This window comes from Pelophylax lessonae, assembly GCF_965119305.1.
Source record: "Pelophylax lessonae genome assembly, chromosome: 6".
NCBI classification, from domain to species: Eukaryota; Metazoa; Chordata; class Amphibia; order Anura; family Ranidae; genus Pelophylax; species Pelophylax lessonae.
In genome coordinates this window covers 295,311,028-295,333,142 of record NC_138773.1, presented here as the reverse complement: position 1 = coordinate 295,333,142, position 22,115 = coordinate 295,311,028, and the positions used below count along the sequence as shown (strand labels likewise).

Here is a 22,115-nt window from a genome sequence, read left to right as displayed (position 1 = left end):
CGACTCCCGCTGTGAATGAATACAGTAGGAGCGAGCCTCCGGCGAGCGGCGCCCACAAGGGGAGGAGTCCAGTGACGTAGGTCTACGTCGCTGGACAATAACGAGCCACTGTGCCGCAGTAGAGGCATAGTGAGCAGGGCTAAAGTGGTTAAGAGAACCTGTCACAATGAGGGGCTGTGTTGTTGGGCTTTCATTCGCTTCAAGCAGAATTTTCATGCAAGTACCAGTCTGGGGGAAATGCAGAACCTCCTTGAAGCAGGTCAAGCACATTAAAACCAAGTATTATACTTGCTTGCAGTGTTTTTCCTCTCCATAAATAATTTTCTATTTGCTTGCAATGTGCCTTTGGACTTACTAGACAATTTGACTATTCCAGGAGGAGTCAATTTCCTAGCACTTCTCCTGTGACATTTTATAGATCTCTACTCATCTGGGAATGTCTAAATTTTGTCTGTGCTGTCCCAGCTCCTCCACCCCTTTCCTCACCTCCATACAAAACTTATGTAGCTGCTGGGAAAGAAATAAAGGGGAATAATATTCTGTAGGTGTGGGAAAGAAATAAAGGGGGATACTATAGAGCAGCCTTTCTCAATGTTTTTACCCCCAGATGAACCGCTAAAATAATTTCTTAGGTCTTGGGGTACCCTTACTAAATCCAATTCATCTGGGGTAAGTGGGGAAAATACCACTTACATCGGTCATCAGGAAGAAGAATGCAATCTCTTCAGTGGTGGGGTGGTCAGAATGTCTGTGGTTGTAAACCTCAGACATGAAATATGAACAAAGCATATCCCTCTATAGTGTGTGCTTGCCTCAATTAAGAGCACTAGGTGTTATTTCTGTCTGCTGCTTCATTCCTCTGCTATCAGCATGAGTCTTTTTTGACAAGTTATCCTGACACATAAAAAAATAAATAAATCAGTGACAGTAGAGCGATTTCCAGCTGATTGACAGCCTCAGCTGTGTGGAGGGGGAGTGTCCCTTTACTCCAATCCGCACTCAGAGCTCTCCTCACTCAGTTCTGCAGAATGTAAATGTAGATCTCCGCTATCTTTTATTTTATTTTTTTAACTCTCAGCAAGATTTAAAATTCAGCACTCTGAACAGAGGTAGAAAAGAAAGGGCTGCAGATAAATAGGAACAACTTATGTAGGAGGATTTGTTTTATCTCTGTGTATCACCTGAGGCCAGTCACTTCACTGGGTATATGGAAGGGTGCACAACCACTTTAAAGTAGTATTAAACCTTCTTTTTCCCCCCTAAAATTACAAACTTGTCATGCTTGCTCTGTGTAATGCTTTTGCACAGAGAAGTCCAGATCCTCTTCTTCTGGGGTCCAGGCCCCTCCTCTTTGGTGGGTGCCCCCACGGAAAGCCGCTTTCCATGGGTCACCCGTGCGTGCTCGCTCTCGAAACCCCACTTATGCATCCATTGACACAGACAGCAAGACTCTGCGCCGCCCCCCCCCCCCCCCATCCCCATGTCACAGCATTTGATTGACAGCAGGGGGAGCCATTGGCACCCGCTGCTATTAATGTGCCCAGTGAGGAGAGAGACAGCAGGCGGGAGCCGCTGCTCTCATGCTCTTTGCCCAGATGGGATCTGACCCAGGTGAGAACAAGGGGGGGAGGGGGGGGGCAGGGGGGAAGCTGCAACAGAAAACCTTAACCCCTTGGAGCCTAAGCCTTTTTCTGACATATGTTGCTTCAAGTTAAAATCAGTATTTTTTGCTAGAAAATTACTTAGAACACCCAAACATAATATATATATATATTTTTTTTTAGCAGGGACCCTAGAGCAGAGCATAAAATGGTGATCATTGCAATATTTTATGTCACACAGTATTTGCACAGCGGTCTTGCAAATTTTTTGGGAAGAAATACACTTTCATGAGTTAAACAAAAACCAGTAATGTTAGCCCAATTTTTTTTTGTATAATATAGATACCGAACATGTCATACTTTAAAATTGCGCACACTCGTGGAATGACGATAAACTTCAGTACTTAAATCTCCATAGGCGACGCTTTAAAAAATTTTATCGGTTTAGAGTTACAGAAGACGTCTTGTGCTAGATTTCTTGCTCTAGCTCGAACGATTGTGGCGATACCTTACATGTGTGGTTTGAAAATCACTTACATATGCGGATGCAACTTGCATATGCGTTCGATTCTGCGTACGAGCATAACCAGACAGGGCGCTTTAAATTTTTTTGGGGAGCTTTACATTTTTTTGGAGTTTTATTTTATTTTTACACTGTACATTTAAAAAAAATTTATTTTTCACTTTTAATGCTGTCACAAGGAATGTAAACATCCCTTGTGACAGTAATAGGCAGTGAAATGTACTCTTTATCGAGGGATCTGAGGGTCTAAAAGACCCCAAATCCTGCCTTTGAACTTAAAGGCATTCAAAGCGCCAAGTTTGGCTGTTTTGAATGCTGTAATTTTTTTTTTTTCTAAATCTGGTGCCTTTAAGGCTCCAGTACCCTGAAGTGATGTCATGACCTTGCTTCCGGGTTTTTACATCGGAGACCCGATCGGAGACTAAATCAGCTTCATTTCAGTCTTCGCCAACTGGTCGCTCGGGTCTCCCGGTGGGACGGGAGACACAGGAAAGCTGCGGGAGGGGGGTGTTCGCCGTGTCCCTCCCGTACTTTGTAATGACAGCCGAGCGGCTGCTTAACCGCATCAGTTGTCATTACAAGAAAGCTGACCATCAGCTTTAACCACTTCCATACCGAGTCATGTAAAATGACGTCGGCAAAGTGGTTGTCTAGATCCGGGCCGCCGTCATATGACGTCGGCCCGTTCTAGCAGCCAGTGCGCGCCCCCGGCGGCGCGCAGCGGCGCGATCAGGGATGAGGCTCATCCCTCGGACATAGCCCATCCCTGATCAAGGTAAACAGCCAATAGAAATTGGCTGTTTACCACGTGATCGGCTGTGTCAATCACAGCCGATCACATGAGCGGCTCCAGCACGAGCCGCTCGTTCTCTCTGCAATGCGCGCCCCCGGGGGCGCGCAGAGCAGCGATCGGGGACGAGGCTCGTCCCTCGGACAGAGTCGATCCCCGATCTAGGTAAAGAGCCAATGAAATTGGCTCTTTACCACGTGACCGGCTGTGTCCAATCACAGCCGGTCACAAATGTCAACAGAGAACACGGTAACTAGCTGTCACCGTGTTCTCCTCCTCACACACTGATCCTGTGTGAGGAGGAGATTGTGGTAACAGCTAGTTACCAACTACAGTGCACCCCAAACACACTGATTGCCCCCCAACCCCCAATAAAGAGCACCTGTCACTAGCCCATCAAAGTACCCGAGTACCTGTCACCAGCCCATCAGGTACTCAGATGACAGGTATTCGGGTACTCTGATGACAGGTACTCAGGTACTCTGAAGACGGATACTCTGATGACAGGTACTCGGGTACTCTGATGACAGGTACTCGGGTACTCTGATAACAGGTACTCGGGTACTCTGATGACAGGTACTCAGGTACTCTGATGACGGGTACTCGGGTACTCTGATGACGGGTACTCGGGTACTCTGATGACAGGTACTCGGGTACTCTGATGACAGGTACTCGGGTACTCTGATGACAGGTACTCGGGTACTCTGATGACAGGTACTCGGGTACTCTGATGACGGGTACTCGGGTACTCTGATGATGGGTACTCTGATGACGGGTACTCAGGTACTCTGACGGGTACTCGGGTACTCTGATGACAGGTACTCGAGTACTCTGATGACGGGTACTCGGGTACTCTGATGACGGGTACTCTGACAGGTACTCGGGTACTCTGATGACAGGTACTCGGGTACTCTGATGACGGGTACTCTGATGACGGGTACTCGGGTACTCTGATGACGGGTACTCGGGTACTCTGATGACAGGTACTCGGGTACTCTGATGACAGGTACTCGGGTACTGTACCTGTCAACGGAGTACCCGTCATCAGAGTACCTGAGTACCTGTCACATACCCATCAGAGTACCCGAGTACCTTCCACCTGCTCATCAGAGTACCTGACGCCTGAAGTACCCAAGTACTTGCCGCCTGCTCATCAGTACCCATCACTACTCATCAGTACTCATCAGTACCTATCACGTATCAGTACTGATCATCAGTACCTATCACGTATCAGTATCACCTATCAGTATCAGTACTACTCATCAGTACCTATCACCTGCCTGTCACCTGCCCATCAGAGTACCTGTCACCTGCCTATCGGAGTACCCGAGTACCTGCCACCTGCTCATCAGTACCAGAGTACCTGTCACCTGCCCAACAAAGTACCCGAGTACCTGTCACCCTTCATACAGCCACCATGTCCAAGTCCAAAAAGGATTATATACGTCCTCCATTTAAACCTAAATACCGGTGTTATGGCAGCAGATAGCTGCCATAACCCTGGTAATTTTTTAAACGGTGGACGGTTGGCTTTCCGATAAGGGTGGTCCCAGCGGCGGATTCGCCGTGGGATCACCCTTCCGGGATGGCGGAAGAGGCGCCCCCCCCCCCTCCCGACGCGTTCCGGTACTTTTCCCCGCTTACCGGACCCGCCGGCAGCTGGGAAAACGATCCAGTCCCGAATCCTCACAGACAGGATGTCGAGTGAGGGCAAGCTTGCCCTCACTTGACTCTATGGTCTTGGAGGACCGGAGCTACGGAAAATGTTGTTGCCTAGCAACCGGTTTAAAGGTCCTTTTTTTTTTTTTTTTTTTTTTTTTCATTTTTTATAATTTTATTTTTTTTTATTTTTTCTATCTTTTAGTGTACTTGTGAGATCTGAGGACTTTTTGACCCCAGATCTCACAAAAAAGAGGTCCTGTCGTGCCTATTTCTATTACGAGGAATATTTACATTTCTTTTAATAGAAATAAAAATGATCAATTTTTTTTTTTTTAAACGGTGTAAAAATAAAAAATAATAAATAAAATAAATAGTAAAAAAAAAAAAAAAAATTAAAGCGCCCTGTCCCCGTTAGCTCGCGCGCAGAAGCGAACGCATACAGAAACCCCGCCCACATATGTAAACGGTGTTCAAACCACACATGTGAGGTATCGCCGCGATTGTTAGAGCAAGGGGAATAATTTGAGCCCTAGACCTCCTCTGTAACTCAAAGATGGCAACCTGTAGAAATTTTTAAATTGTCGCTTATGGGGATTTTTAAGTACCAAAGTTTGTCGCCATTCCGTGAGCGTGCGCAATTTTTAAACATGACATGTTGGGTATCTATTTACTCGGCGTAACATTATCTTTCACATTATGGAAAAAAATTGGGCTAACTTTACTGGTTTCTTATTTTTTAATTAAAAAAAGTGAATTTTTTTTCAAAAAAAAAATGCGTTTGGAAGACCGCTGCGCAAATACGGTGTGATAAAAAATATTGCAATAATCTCCATTTTATTCTCTAGGGTCTCTGCTAAAAAAAAATATATAATGTTTGGGGGTTCTAAGCAGTTTTCTAGCAAAACAACTGATTTTAGCTTGTAAACACCAAATGTAAAAAATAGGCCTAGGCAAGTGGCTAGGATGCATGATGATGCTCCTTGGATGTTAGGCCCCTCTATATGGCTAGGCTGTGAAAAAGTCTCACACATGTGGTATTGCCATACTCAGGAGGAGTGGCAGAATGTATTTTAGGGTGTCATTTTTGCTGTGTACATGCTATGTGTTAGGAATATCCTATAAATTGACAACTTTGTGTAAAAAAAAAAAGTTTTCATTTTTTTCCCACATTTTCCAAAAACCTGTGGAAAAAAATGATATGTTCAAACGACCCATAATGCCTCATAGAATATACGTTGGAATGTTTGCTTTCCAAAATGGGGTCATTTTGTGGACTTTTCCATTGTATTGGTGCTCTAGGGCCTTGAAAAGTGTGATAGGTAGTAAGAAAGTTTTATGTGTATTTATGCTCCTAGAACGCCTGAATGTGCTTCTTGGACGTGGAGTCTCTTTTTGTGGCTGTGTAAAAGTCTCACACATGTGGTATCGCCGTACTCGGAAGGAGTAGCAGAATGTATTTTTGGGTGTAATTTTTGCTGTGTACATGCTATGTGTTAGAAATGGCTTATAAATTGACAACTTTGTGGGAAAAAAAAGAAAAAAAAATTTTTTCTTCATTTTCCCAAGAATTGTGGGAAAAAATTACAACTTCAAAAAACTCACCATGCCTCTTACTAAATACCTTGAACTGTCTACTTTTACAAAGGGGTCATTTGGGTGGTATTTGTACTGTCCTGACATTTCAGGGCCTCAAGAAAGGAGATAGGCAGTCAGTACATCTGGTGTGATCAATTTTCAGTAATTGGTACCATAGCTTCTAGACTCAATAACTTTCACACAGACTAAATAATATACACTAATTTGGGTTAATTTTACCAGAGACATGTAGCAGTATACATTTTGGCCCAAATGTATGAAGAAAAATTAATTTTTTGCAAAATTTCATAATTGAAACTAAAAAAAAGTGTTTTTTTTTTCAAAATTTTTGCTCTTTTTTTGCATATATCACGAAAAAAAAAACCCCAGTTGTGATCAAATACCACCAAAAGAAAGCTCTATTTGTGTGAAAAAAATGATAAAAATTTTGTTTGGTTACAGTGTAGCATGACTGAGCAATTGTCATTCAAAGTGTGAGAGTGCTGAAAGCTGAAAATTGGTCTGGGCAGGAAGGGTGTCTAACTGCTCTGTATGGAAGCGGTTAAACAAGGGTACCAGGGTGATGCCTCTAGCTGCAGGCATCACCCCCGCACAACCCCCTGAAGCCGAGGCCGCATATTTGCGTTCCGTTGACGCAAAGGGGGTAATGTGTAGAATGCATTAAGGTGAAAAACCTTAAGGCTTTAGAACCACTTTAAAGACTGGTAAAAAGGTGTATTGTTGCTGGCTCTGCCTAGTGGCATTGGCCCTGGTACTATGCAGGTACCATTAAAATAGGAGGCCAATCAGCTACAGCCCAAGGAACTCCTAGAAACCTAGGAAAGTCTAGGGTTCCATGGGACCCTGGTTGAGAATGGCTTCTGTAGAGTGACACCTCTGAGTCTGCTGGGGCTGCTGAAAACGCATCCAAGATGGCAGCCTGGAGCAGCAGTCTCAAGGCTTTTGGATGTCTGCGCAAGGGAGGCTTTTATCAGTAAATAACATGTATAAAATACATATCCTCTTTAAGGAAAATTGTTACAAAGAACGATCTTGCAACAAGGTGTCTTTAAAACCGCTACAGGCTTAGTCACCCGTTACAATAATCCCATGACGTCCTCATGCAATCAAAAACTTACATATTTTGAAAGCATCTATAGATATGTATGTGGTTTCCATTTATCCAGGTCATGGTGTATTTATTAGTAGTTACATTCAACTGGACTTGTTCTGTATTGTTAAATATTAATCTTTCACAGATTATCCCAGACACTTTTTTTTAGAACTAAAGAAGTGATTGGATAAGTTGAGAAAGCAACTTATCCAATCAGAGCAAATCTAGTTGAATGTAGCAAAGTACTACTAGCTATATCTAGCATTAGGATCCTGGACTCTGACTTGTCCTTTCAGCCTCAAACCCAATCACTGTCCAATTCTTGTAGACTTCACCTCCTTATTATCTCCGAAATACGCCCCTTCTTAACCAATAAAACCAACACGGTACTTATTCACTCCCTTGTTATCTCTTGCCTGAACTATTGCAACTCCCTCTTTGTTGACCTAACCCTACACAGGCTGTCATGAATACTGCTACTAGACTAATACACCTTACCCAACCGTTTGGCATCCGCTTACTTTCACTATAAATTTGCTCCACTGGCTTCCAAATGCCCATGCAATAAAACTCAAAATACTAACAGCATCATAGACAGCCTAAATCTGTTCCAGCTGCATCACCAACCTTGTCTCAATATATCACCCAAACCGCCCTCTCTGCTCTTCCCACGGCCGCCCTTGTCTCCTCCTCCCATGCTCTTCTCCAGGACTTCTCCAGTGCCTCTTCTTCCTCTGGAACTCCCTACCTCAATCTGTCCAGCTACCTCCTACTCTGTCTGCTGTAGGCGATCCCTAAAACTCATCTCTTTAGGACTGCACATAGACTGATTGACATTTGGCTGTTTCAGCAGGAATCGTCTGAATTTTAATCTGTCTATGGGCAGGCTGGTTGTACTGAAATCGATTCCTAGAGTGACTTCAGTACAACAAGCCTGTCAGCTTTTTATTTGCCGTTCACTGCTGGTGGCTATAGCCGCCAGCAGTCATCATTGTATTCTGCAGGTGGGAAGTCTCCCTGCTTGCAGAACAGAATAGCACTGTTGGAGGCATTCCCCTATCAACACTTATTGATGGGGGAATCGAGCAATTTTCTTTCCTTCAACCCCACCCAACCAAAAATGTTATAAATTGCAGCTTCCTAGCCCTTAGCATGGTGGCTGCATTCATTTTCTTGGTGTGGTTGCTGCATACATGTTCTTTTTTTAAGCTTAATTTGCTTTGTTTACCTGGCGATCCTGAAAGTAACACTCTCTTCCTTTCCCTGGGTGGCTATGTCACTCTTCCACTGTATCTATGGAGGAAGCCACGGTTGGCTCCCTAGAGTGCTCCCCATTAAAAAAAAGCCTAATGTATGGCCTGCCTCAGGGAAGCCTATCCCGCATAACAACTGAGCCAATTGAACTTTTAATTTTTCCATTAACTCATCCCTCAAATTTATTACCTCTTGTACCACTTGCCCCCCTATTAGATTGTAAGCTCTCAGGGTAAGCAGGGTCCTCCTAACCCTCTTGTATTGAATTGTATTGTACCTGATCTATCTCCCTTTATATTGTAGAGCATTGCAAAAACTGTTGGCACTATATAAATCCTGTATAATTATAATGATAATGTATACATATGGGAATATATTCATTCCACCAGCACAGCTGCTTTCCAAATGCAGGAAATAACCCCAAAGCACCCTGCTAAAGGCACAGAAAAATGTGTGTGTCACACACAAAAAAGAATCAAAAGCACCACAACGCACTGTAAAATGCATAGTAAAGACGGATTTGTTTTTGTGAGAAGAGAACAAATAGGACTTTTCCATGTCCAGCTGTGAATTAGGAAGACTCATGGCGTTTTGTAATTTAAATAACCAGTTTTATGTCTATAATAAAAGGGCAGCGCCAATTAGCTAAATATTCAACAGTGCAAGTTTATAAAAAGTCCATAAGAAGAATAGGTGAGAGAGTGAGAGTATGGATGAAATCGTGTCACCAAACACCACGTGAATACCGGTAATCTGCTTACCAGATAGTGTTGACCATAGGCGTGCGCAGGGGGTGTGCCGGGTGTGCCTGGGCACACCCTAATCACCTTGTGCGTGTGCAGTGCAGATTCCCCCTGCTGATATTTCACCAAAGCCCCCCAATGGGGCTCCTAAAAAAATTGTACGAAAATAAAAAACTACTAACACTGTCTACTGCCCTACTGACACCAACCTCTGCCCTACTGACAAGTCCACTGCCCTACTGATGCCAACCTCTGCCCTACTGATGCCAACCTCTGCCCTACTGATGCCAACCTCTGCCCTACTGATGCCAACCTCTGCCCTACTGATGCCAACCTCTGCCCTACTGATGCCAACCTCTGCCCTACTGATGCCAACCTCTGCCCTACTGATAAGTCCACTGCCCTGCTGACACCAACCTCTGCCCTGCTGACAAGTCCACTGCCCTACTGATGCCAACCTCTGCCCTACTGACAAGTCCACTGCCCTACTGACACCAACCTCTGCACTACGGACAAGTCCACTGAACTACTGATGCCAACCTCTGCCCTACTGACAAGTCCACTGCCCTACTGATGCCAACCTATGCCCTACTGACAAGTCCACTGCCCTACTGATGCCAACCTCTGCCCTACTGACAAGTCCACTGTTGACACCATCCACTGCCCTACTAACACCATCCATGTTTTAATACATTTGGGGTGCACACCCTAATGCAATAGGCTGCACACACCTATGGTGTTGACTCTCCGGTTATAGAGAAGTCAACACCAGCATGAATATACAGGAATGAAGAATGATCCAGCAAAAACCTCCAAAGTATCCGTCCCGATCCATGGAAGTGCAGTGTTCAATACCAATGAACCTCTCGAGTCCAAGGATCCAAGATTCCCTCAGAATACAAATAAACTTTAATAGATTTACATACACCTATGAAGTGATACCATGTCTCATCATATTGGTTATCTTCAACAGAAATGACCCCAAATTTGTGTGAAGCCCAGATAAGTCAACAGGCCATACCAGCCTGCAGGGAGACCCTTCATTTATAGCCCTAGCTGAGGGTGAAGGACTGGCCAAGAATGTCTCTACACCTAAACCCTATTGATCATCTGTGGGGCATACCAAATGGAAGGTGGAGGAGCGCAAGGCCTCTAACATCCACCAGCTCTGTGATGTCATCATGGAGGAGTGGAAGAGGACTCCAGTGCAACCTGTGAAGCTCTGGTGAACTCCATGCCCAAGAGGGTTAAGGCAGTGCTGGAAAATAATGGTGGCCACACAAAATATTGACACTTTGGGCCAAATTTGGACATTGTCAAAAGTGTACTCACTTTTGTTGCCAGCAGTTTAGACATTAATGGCTGTGTGTTGAGTTATTTTGAGGTGACAGAAAATTTACACTGTTATACAAGCTGTACACTCACTACTTTACATTGTAGCAAAGTGTCATTTCTTCAGTGTTGTCACATGAAAAGATAAAATCATTATAAAAATGTGAAGGGTGTACTCAGTTTAGTGAGATACTGTGTGTGTATATAAATATATATAATATATATATATATAAAGAATATATATATTTTTTTGTTTTTAAAAAAAACAACAAATAAACGCAGAGGCGATTAAATATCACCAAAAGAAAGCTCTATTTGTGGGGAAAAAAGAGGACATACATTTTATTTGGGTACACCGTTGCATGACCACGCAATTATCGATTAAAGTAACGCAGTGCCGTATTGCAAAAAGTGGCCTGTTCAGGAATGGGGGTAAATCTTCTGGAGGGCAAGTGGTAATGCAAGCATTTTGTGAACAGTCGTTGTATTATTCTGTCTTTGTTTCATTCTTTTCTTTGTATCTTTTCACAGTCTTGAGTGACGTGGCTGATCTTTTGGGTTTGGACTCCTTCCAGCTCTCCGAAGTGCTGACACAGAGATCCATGATCCTCCGGGGAGAAGAGATCTTGTCTCCTCTCACAGTGGAGCAGGTGAGGTCTTTGACCATTCCGTTGAAGTTTTTAAAGCTGAACTCCAGGCAGATATACAAGACACAACTGAAGGCAGCTCTGTAACCATTAAACATGTGTGAGACTTTTTGGCAGTCTAGCTGTGTACAGGACCCGGAAAAGCAATCCGCACCTTCTGGCTTTCTAAGGGCGTCTATTGTTGATCTCACTCCTTACTACCTATCACACTTTTGAAGTCCATAAAAAGCCAAGATTGCACAAAACCCCCCCAAATGACCCCATTTTGGAAAGTAGACACACCAATCTATTTGCCGAGAGGCATGGTATTTTGCAGCTCTCATTTTTTTGGGAAAATGAAGAAAAAACTGGAAAATACATATTTTTTCCCTCTTTTTTAAATTTCCAAAACTTTGTGACAAAAAGTGAGATCTGCAAAACACTCAACATGCCTCTCTGCAAATAGCTTAGGGTGTCTACTTTCCGAAAAGGGGTCATTTGGGGGGGGGGGGGGGGGGTTGTGCTGTCTTGGCATTTAATGGCCTCCGAAACTGTGATAGGTAGTCAACAATTTACGCCCTTGGAAAGCCTGAAAGTGAGGATTGGTTTTGTACTGACCTGCCATTTTAGCACCACTAAATGTATATATTTGTTTCCTGTTTCGCAGAAATTTCACTTTGCTTCTTGACCTGCAGAAACAGGAAATAAGAGAAATTTCTTCCTAGTTATCACTGGAATAAGTGGCCCCATTTGAGAATTTTATATCTATTCCTTTTCTGGTGAAAATCTTAGTGTAAGTCCACCCTAAAACTAAAATCTCTGCATCTATAGATCTCCACGATCGAACACTAACCTATCTAACCCTGTAAAGAAGAAATCAGCATCTCCCTGACCCGATCTCCAGTGGCGGAAGCTCGGCAGAGGACACCGCCAACAACGGTTGTAAAATTAATGGGGATTGACATCACCCATAGACTTACTATGGGGCTTCCGTTGTCAGCTGTGTCCTCTGCACCCTCCTACACGGCGAAGCTGCGGCTGACAGCTCAGCGTGGGATCGGGTTGGATCAGCTTCAAAACGGGAATGTATACTGATTTCTTCTTTACAGGGCTAGATAGATTAGTGTTAGATTGTGGAGGTCTATTGATGCAGGGATTTTAGTGTTAGGGTGGACTTCTACTTTTAAATGTTGGGTTTTCTCTAACTTTCAGTCTAGTGACAATGGTCACCAGGACAAATGGGGAGAGTAACACTCACTCACACAGCAATGGATGCCAGGAATGTTGGAGGTAAGTGTGCCACATCAATGGTGACAGTCCAGAATAATTTGTATTTGAATAATCAATAGATTGAGATCCAATGTGTGTCAGAAATTTATATCTTGAAATGCGTTGCCTCTTATTCTATTGATTATTGAATAATCACTCTGGACTCTTTTACCATTAGTGTGGCACCCTTATCGTTTTCTCGAAAATTCCGCTCAAGACACTCTCCTGTGTTGGGGGGGGTGCCTTGTCATATGGGGGCAGCCTCTACATGGAAATGCAGCTTAATAAATAAGGGGGACACTCTCAGCACAGGACATGGAAAATTGGAGATCTAGTACTTCTTATGCAGGGGGATCTGAACACCTCATAAAAATTGGTGGAGAAGATAAAGCGGCACCCAAAACTTGGGTTACAGTCCAATGGCCTCCAGAGGTCTCGGAATCATTACAATGTCTTGCAGTTAGTTTCTTCTTCTTAAACTTTCTCCCGTGTTATTGATCTGATTCAGGCTACAGACTCCCGTGATTCCCTGGCCATGGCGCTCTACGCTCAGTGCTTTTCCTGGCTGCTCGGAAAGATCAATGCCCGTGTCCGAGGAAAAGAGAACTTCAAGTCTGTTGGGATTTTGGACATTTTTGGCTTCGAGAATTTTCAGGTTTGAAATGATGTGCATTCTACTAAAATGTCAACATTTATGGGGAATGTTTTTATAGGGCAGATAATTGAAATTTATCATCGGTCTTGTTGCTCAAGGTGACATTTTATGCACACAAGTGAATGAATCAAACTGCTCCCCCTTTCTCCCAATCAATTGGCTCCCAACACATTTCAACCAGAGACAAGGTGTCTAAAAGGAAACCTCTGCTACTATATTCTCGGTTTAGGAAATTTGTAGTGCTCTGGGAATCCTGTCTCATTACAGCTGCAATATGGGCTATATGAGAAAACATTTTCAACAAAAATTGTATGTGTGTGCGTGTGTAGTATATATAAAAATCGCATGTGTGTGCGTGTGTAGTATATACAAAAATCGTATGTGTGTGCGTGTTTAGTATATACAAAAATCGCATGTGTGTGCGTGTGTAGTATATACAAAAATCGTGTGTGTGTGTGTGTGTGTGTGTGTGTGTAGTATATACAAAAAAAAAAAAAAAAAATATATATATATATATATATAAATACACACACACACACACACACACACACACACACTGTGTGTGTGTGTGTGTGTGTGTGTGTTTAAAACACGTCTTGACACAAGAACAAAACTTTTCTTTATTTTCACTTAGTGATTCTTCAAGAAACATGCTTCCTATCCTGGGGTGAAAATGCTCCCTGTACTGTATCTATGAAGAAGCAGCGTCGTCACCCTAGGACCAGTGGCGTAGCGTGGGGGGTGCAGGGGGGGCCACTGGCACCGGGCGCAACATTTAGAGGGGCGCATCCCACACCCGCCATCCGCGGGATCATAGTCTCCCTTTACAGACATCTCAAGTCTCCCGCATTTCGCCCTGCACCCACTGACACCCGCGAGCGCAGGGCGATATCCCGGCAGGGCTGAGGATGGCCGTGTCAGAGCTGTCATGACTGAGAAGGGTAGGACATAACTGCAACCCCCTCTCCTCTCTTCCAAAACATGAGGGTGGGTTCTGTAGTCCCTGGAGGTAAATGGGAACAATGTCTAAGCAGAGAAGGAAGTTATCCGCTGAAAAGATTTTTGGCAGGATCAACAGGCACCTAAAGAACAGATATACAGCAACAAAATGCTTTTAACAGTATATTCAACAGACCAAAAGGGACCAAATAAGAGCTGTTCATTTAAAAGAGTAACTCCAATTTTGCAGAGAAAAAAAAGAAATAATCCCCTCTGGGTGATCTATGTACATTACAAGGATTTTAGGAAACGTTGCGGATTCCTACCTTTAATGTAGTGAAGAAATAGGTATTTGTTCTTCTATGTCTTTTGGTTACTGATTCTGTATAGGAGGGACTTTTTCCATTATCAATCAGCTGCTGCACTTGCTAATGAGAAAAGTTGCACAGTCAGCATCCCTTTGGAAGTGATTAACCCTTTAGGGCAGGGGTCTTCAAACTATGGCCCGCCATCTGTTCAGGAACTACAATTCCCATCATGCCTAGTCATGTCTGTAAAAGTCAGTTTTACAATGCCTCATGGGATGTGTAGTTTGAGGATCCCTGCTTTAGGGGCATCTCATCAAAAATGAAATTATTCTTGCAAGGGATGCCTAAAGTCTGACTTGTATCTTAGTTCAGATTTGGGAGAATCATGGAGCCAACCACACAAGCAGGAAATGACATTTCTGGGGGTTGCTCTGTACACCATCTGTGTAGGGAACGCCTTCAGATTGCCATATTGCATTACATTTTACAGAGAATTACAGAGCTGCAGATTGTGAAAAGGAAAGATCATTTTTAATAACAATTACAACATGGTTTGTGTAGAAGTTGTTTATGCCAGATCATTTTTTTTTTTTTTGTTACTTGCGATTTCTTTTTTTTCACATTAGGGGAGTTGCCCTTTAAATAATAAAAAAACAAAACAAACTTTTTTGCGATTTTCTTTCTAGGTGAATCGGTTTGAGCAATTTAATATTAATTACGCCAATGAGAAGCTTCAAGAATATTTCAATAAACATATATTTTCCCTGGAACAGCTTGAATATAACAGGTAAGAGGAATGGTGTCAGAGTGGAGGAAGTTGGGAAGTTCTCTACAGTTCAGGCCACAAACCACATGTGATCTAGTGTTTGAGCGCAACTGTATTCACATAGAAGACCATGCATGTGAAGTCACTTCTTTCTCTCTCCTCTCTCCACTCCATCAGGGAAGGCATCAACTGGGAAGCCATTGACTGGATGGACAATGCAGAGTGCCTGGATCTAATAGAAAAGGTAAGCCCTTCAAAGGAAACCTGTTTGGAGAGAAACATGGAGGCTTCCATTGTTGAGCACTTTTTCTAAAAATGCTACTCAACCCAGAACAAGTATCCAGATAACTTTTTTTTTTTTTCTCTGACCTTTTGATTCCAGAATCGAGGCAAAACGCGAGACACATTTGCGATGCCATTATTTATTAATGGCACCCCAATTTTGCGCCGATTGTCATGTCAAAATTGCAGCACGGTCACCCAAAAAAAGCTCTTGCTCCTTTTTGTGCGTCAAGCTTCGTGTGTTGCATTTTTGCCACGATTTATCACGCGACAATCGCTGCAAAATCGCACTGCAATTGGGGTGCCATTAACAAGCAAGGGCATCGCGAACGTGCCCCGTGTTCTTGCAATTGAAGGCAGAATGGCTGCAATTTGATCACTATTCCAATCGCCTAGGTGTCAATGGATCATGCACACTAGTCAACAGAAAAAATAGCAGAACTCCAAATAGAAAAAAGCAGCATAAAAAGCGCTCCTATAGAGCATATTATACATGTGTTTAGGCGCGTTTGTGTTTATAAACGGTTTTCCCAAAAACAATAGAAAAAAAATGTACACTTAAAAACGCTTGACGTGCCTAAATGCTGCGTTTAGGCTCATCAAGCATTTTTTCTTCCTGAAAAGTCCTCTGAAAAATTTGCGATGGGTTTTTTTTTTTTTTTCCAGCGCTTAAATGTGCATGGACCCAGGCTAACCTAGAGCTACTTCCCTCCTAGATTGTAAGCTCTAATGAGCAGGGCCCTCTGATTACTTCTTTATTGAATTATATTGTAACTGTATTGTCTGCCCTCATGTTTTAAAGCAGGGGTGTCAAACCCAATTTCATCAAGGGCCACATCAGCATTATGGTTGCCGGTTGTATCTGTAAGATTAGATGTCCAGAGCACCTCACCTTACATCAGATGTCAAGAGCCCCCCACTATCAAAAGTGAAAAGTCCCCCACCCCCTCTTACATCACAGTGCACCCTCTTTACCTTGTGCAACTTCCTAGAAGAAGCTGGGAATGAAGCTGGGATGCAGAAAGTGCAGGTTCTGGAGGAGAACCAGAGGAGGGCTGGAGTTTGCTGAATGCTGAGACCAGGGGAGGCAGAGAGGAGGGGGTGCTGCAGCTGAACAGAGAGGTACAGAATCTGTATAAGGAGTTCTGTTCTCCTCTCTGCTGCTGACTGCTGAGACAAGATAGGAACAGAGATAAGGGGTAGCTGCAGGAGATGTGCGAGGGCCACGTGAAATGGCCTGGACGGCCACATTCGGCCCACGGGCCTTGTGTTTGACACACGTGTTGTAAAGCGATGTGCAAACTGTTGGTGTTATATAAATCTTGTTTAATTATAATAGAGGCGGAAAGAAAAACCGCCAAATGCCTTTTATAAGCAGCATTTTTTTTATGACCAGTGTGCATGAGGCCTTAATGCACTTCTACATACCAGAAAGATCAGAATGGGCCCAAAATTAGCCTATTCATTCCCCAACCATTTATCAATAGCCTTATAATCACATGGCAATAATCCTATAATCTTTTTCATCAGTTCTTCTCATTTGTGTAAAATAAACGTACTTTTTTGTAAAAAGTTAGAAACGGAGCCCCCCTCTTTGTCTTTAGGCACTCCCCTGATATTGAGAGCGCAGAGACACGTGACTGTCTATGATACGGTGAAGGGTTTTTGACCTCTTTGCTGTGCACGAGGCATGACTACCTCAAGCTTTAAAAAATAGTACCTCATACGGGCAGACAAATTCAAACTGACAGGAAGAATGAATGAACTACCAGAGCACTCAACAGCGCCGTGGTAGTTCACTGTAACTACAAGCCAACAGCCACAAAAGCTGTTGGGACTTGTAGTTTCCCATTCACAGAGGACTGAAGATGAATGACGTGGCTGGGCGGGCAGAGCCCCACACTGCTACGTCTTTTTCAAACAGTGACAACCGGCACCCAGAAAAGATGCGGGTCTGTGGTCACTGGAGGGGGGGAGAGGCTGCAGCTGCTGGAACATGTAACATGTTCCAAAATGTGAACTTTAAATCCTTTAAATTGTACAAGCTGAATTTAAAAGCTGATTGGCTAGCATGCACAGTTTGACCAGATTTTGCACTCTCCGGTTTTAGTAAATCAATCCCATAGGCTCTTTTCACACGGGCGGTGCGCCAGACTGAGTCCGTTTTGTTCAGCGGGGATCAATCCGCCAATCCCCGCTGAGCAGGTGGATGACAGCTCCGTCTCCGCTCTGTGTGCAGAGACAGCTGTCAGATCCCTGCTGTCCTCCTATGGGAGATTGGATGATAACAGACCGCCTGTCCGTTTTCATCCGATCTTATCCGTTTCGATCCTCCAGACGGATGGAAAATAGGGTTTCCACCCGTCCAGATTTCACGGACAGGATCGGATAGGAGCAGGTGTCAGCGGAGATGTCTCCGCTGACACCCGCTGCCCCATAGGGCTGCATGGAGCATCCGATCAGGTCCGCCTGAAAAGCTGTCAAGGGACCATAGAGAATTAATCATTGGCAAACACAACCTATTGAAAAAGTTTTCACAAAGATTAAAAATGAACAAGTTGATATTGATATTACTTCCTAATTATACAATCTCAAAATCTAACATGATGATATCTCCCAGTCTTAACCCACCGTCCGTTCTTAGATTTTCAAAGACCATACAGTAAGTCCTCTACATACAAACCTTTGAGTTGAGAACTTTCACACGTTCTGCACAGTTTCTTTATTTCGCTCAACCCAGTGGGCTGAAAAAAAAAAAAAAAAAAAAACTCACAGATCGCTTGTAGAGCGATCTCCCCAGCTGTTGTATTCTGTTCTGACAGGGAGACTCCCCCCGCCAGAACACAATGATCAGCGCTTGAAGCCTTTGTCTGCAAACACTGATCTTTGTTGGACTTATGAAAAAGTTGGACTTACAAATGATCTCCCAGAAAGGAACTCATTCGTAAGTAGGGGACTTACTGAATTATATGATTTCTTGTTTGCTATTATCCAAGCCATCAGATAGGAACATAGGATCGGAAGACATGACACAACTCAATGCATTTCTTAGACCAACTTCTTAGCATTTCAGATTGATCTATTGCAATGAATTTTCTATGTAATTGGTTGTTCTTCTTCTGGTTGCAGAAACTCGGTTTGTTGGCTCTTATCAATGAAGAAAGTCGCTTCCCGAAGGGCACAGATTTCACATTGCTTGAAAAACTCCATAACCAACACAACGTGAGTTTTCTTTATTTATCTCTGATAGGTGAATGGTGTTATCACTGCTAATATATTGGCTTCCTTCCATCGTTTTCACCCAATAAAACTTCTAAATCCTAACAACATCACACAAAGTCATCCACCAATCTGCCCCGAGGTACATCACCAGATCAAAGCATTTATCACCAGCACACTATGGGGATAACGCCCACATGTTCTTTTACGCGTAAATTTTGCAAAAATAACAAGATTTTTATATGAAATTCCCCCCCAAAAAAATGTAAAAATCAAAATTTTTTAACATTTTCGGCCAATTTGTTTTATGCTACATATGTTTGGTAAAAAAAAATCGCAAAAAGCGTATTTTGATTGGTTTGCGCAAAAGTTATCGCGTTTACTAACAAAGGGAAAGATTTTTGTCATTTTTGTTGTTTTTTTTTTAACGAGTAATAGCGGCGATCTGCGTTTGTTTTTTTTTTTTGCGGGACTGCGACATTGCGACGGACAGATCGGACCCTTGACTGACATTTTTGACACTTTTGGGATTACCAGTGACATTACTGCAGTAATCAGTGCTATACATATGCACTGTTACTGTAAAAATGACACTGGCAGGGAAGGGGTTAATTTTATTGGAGAGGGAGGGGTTAATGTATGCCTGGTGCTTACTAACGTGTGGGGGGGGGGGGGAGGGTGACTGAGTGACACAAGGAGATCCGCCCGCTCTGTTTACACGGGCGGGCGGATCTCCAAACTAGATTCCCCGACTCCCGCTGGCCCGACTCCCGCTGTGACTGAAAACAGCGGGAGCGAGACTCCGGCGGCGCGCGCGCGCCGCCGAGAGAGGGGAATGTCTGGGGACGTAGACCTACGTCGCCAGACGATAACGAGCCACTGTGCTGCAGTAGCAGCACAGTGAGCATTGGTAAAGCGGTTAAAGTGATCACATTAAAGTGTAACATTTCAGGACCATGCAGGACCCTTTCGTCAGGCGTGGCAACACAGTGGCTGAACCGACTGAATTTTGATCAGGGAATGTGCAGCGTAAAAGTGAATACCCCTTCAGGGAGATCTCCTCTTACTTTCTAATTTGTCCCTGAGACAGGAAGTGAAAACAAAACTCCAGGATTTACCTATAAATGACGTTTTTCTTTGGTCTGTTGACCTCCATACAGCTTCTTCTCCTCCTGATGATGGCAGGACATTCCTCCATAACAGACTGGCACTCACATAATGGCAGTCCTGGAATACCATGAGCCCAGGCTGTGTGATGATGTGCCCCCTAGTGGAGGCATGTGAATGACAGGCTGGGTTCAAAGGAAACGGGCAGAATGACAAAGTGTCATTGTTCTCTGTAGGGACCTCCAGTGATAAATTAGGAAGATGGTCTGGGACAGTGCTGGAGCATGGAGAGGGTAGGTAGAAATTAGGGGGTTAAAGTGTGTTTCCACTTTTGCAGTGCAAATTGAGATAACCCCATTATATGCTCATCGTTCACACAGCATGCCTAATATTTTTATTTCTAGAGCTATCGTTTACCTTTTTAGATGTCATGGCTGACTGCAAGGCTTTTTGAACAAAATTTAGAGTGAATCTGTCCCAGGTCTGTCTTCATTTATATACAACACAGGAGGGCAGTTTCTACATTTTTAACCCTTTGGTCAGACAGTGTTCAAATCTAGTTACAACTGATATTAAAGCGGAGTTCTGCCCCCCCCTCCAAAAATTAAAAGTCAGCAGCTACACATACTGTAGCTGCTGACTTTTAATGTTAGAACACTAACCTGTCCTGGAGTCCAGCAATGTCGGCTCCGCAGCCAATGTTTCCATCGGCTGTCGGGTGCTCCCGCCGCAATTGCCGGTCAGGGAACCCGGCAGTGAAGCCTTGTGGCTTCACGGGCGGGTCCCTGCTGTGCGTGCGCGAAGCGCACTGCGCATTCAGATTGGCTCGGCGGTGGAGGGTAGGAGGAGTGCTCCTCACTTTCCCACGGCGCCGTTCCTGGAAGTGGGGAAGGGTACCTGTCAAAAACAGGTACCCATTCCACCCTCCCCCCTGAAAGGTGCCAAATGTGGCACCGGAGGGGGGGAGGAAGCAAATGAGTGGAAGTTCCACATTTGAGTGGAACTCCGCTTTAAAGATCTGCCTGCCCAGTACAAACAGGGTTAAATATGGCAAACACCGCTTCACAGCTCCCTCACAAAGAGAACCACCTTGTGTTTTTCCTTGCTGGTGGGTCCAGAATAGAACATCTTTAAAAGGTAAGCTGCAATTTTTAGTAATGCTATGTGGATGGGAACAGGTAACAAATATAAAGTAGGTGTTATCCCAATTTGGCTGTAAAAGTGTAAATACACTTTAACCACTTAAGCCCCGGAAGATTTTACCCCCTTCCTGACCAGGGGGTTTTTTGCGATTTTTTACTGCGTGACTTTGACGGACAATTGCGCGGTCGTGCGACGCTGTACCTAAATGAATTTCACGTCCTTTTTTTACCACAAACAGAGCTTTCTTTTGGTGATATTTGATCACCTGTGCGATTTTTTGATTATGCGCTATAAACAAAAAAAGAGCGACAATTTTTGCAAAAATAACAATATTTTTCACTTTTTTTTATATGAAATTCCCCCCCAAAAAAATGTAAAAATCAAAATTTTTTAACATTTTCGGCCAAATTGTTTTACGCTACATATGTATGGTAAAAAAAATCGCAAAAAGCGTATTTTGATTGGTTTGCGCAAAAGTTATCGCGTTTACTAACAAAGGGAAAGATTTTTGTCATTTTTGGTGTTTTTTTTTTTAATGAGTAATGGCGGCGATCTGCGTTTTTTTTTTTTTTTTTGCGGTACTGCGACATTGCGGCGGACAGATCGGACCCTTGACTGACATTTTTGACACTTTTGGGGGTACCAGTGACATTACTGCAGTAATCGGTGCTATACATATGCACTGTTACTGTAAAAATTACACTGGCAGGGAAGGGGTTAACTGTATTGGACAGGGAGGGGTTAAGTGTGTCCTAGGGGCGTGCTTCTAACTGTAGTGGGACATGGCTCCTAGTGTAAAAAGTAGAACCGTCTGATCTTCATTTTTACACAGGGGAGAATGACAGGCGGCTTGTTTACATAAGCCGCTCTGTCTTTCTCCCGCTGTACCGGCGATCGTAGTGTGACCGGCGGACATTGGGTCCGCCGGTCACACGCCCGCACTCCTCTGTGAACGAGCCGAGGCGGGCGCGCGCTCGCCCGCTATTGGCTCTAAAAGGAGTGACAGGCGAGCGACGTAGACCTACGTCACTCTGCCTGGCCGGGGCTGACTGCCGCAGTAAATATACTATGAGCAGTCGGCAACCGGTTAAGGCAGCCCTTTTATTTTTTTTAATGGGCATGAGCCATTTGTTTTTAGGTTTCATTGCTCCCTTCTGCTCTATTGCATAGTGGATCTATTCACAGTGAATGCACGCTGCCCAAGAAT

At 43.8% G+C, this 22,115-nt stretch overlaps 1 protein-coding gene across 1 annotated transcript in view; it reads left to right on the top strand.

Moving 5' to 3' along the window:
- LOC309558028 (unconventional myosin-X-like) overlaps nucleotides 1-22,115 on the top strand; it is a 299,530-nt gene that overhangs the window by 162,165 nt on the left and 115,250 nt on the right. The window contains exons 11-15 of the mRNA XM_082260951.1: nucleotides 11,126-11,244; nucleotides 12,998-13,144; nucleotides 15,078-15,178; nucleotides 15,335-15,401; nucleotides 18,569-18,661. Of these exons, the coding sequence (XP_082117077.1) occupies nucleotides 11,126-11,244; nucleotides 12,998-13,144; nucleotides 15,078-15,178; nucleotides 15,335-15,401; nucleotides 18,569-18,661 (527 nt within the window). The remainder of the gene's footprint in view (nucleotides 1-11,125; nucleotides 11,245-12,997; nucleotides 13,145-15,077; nucleotides 15,179-15,334; nucleotides 15,402-18,568; nucleotides 18,662-22,115) is intronic.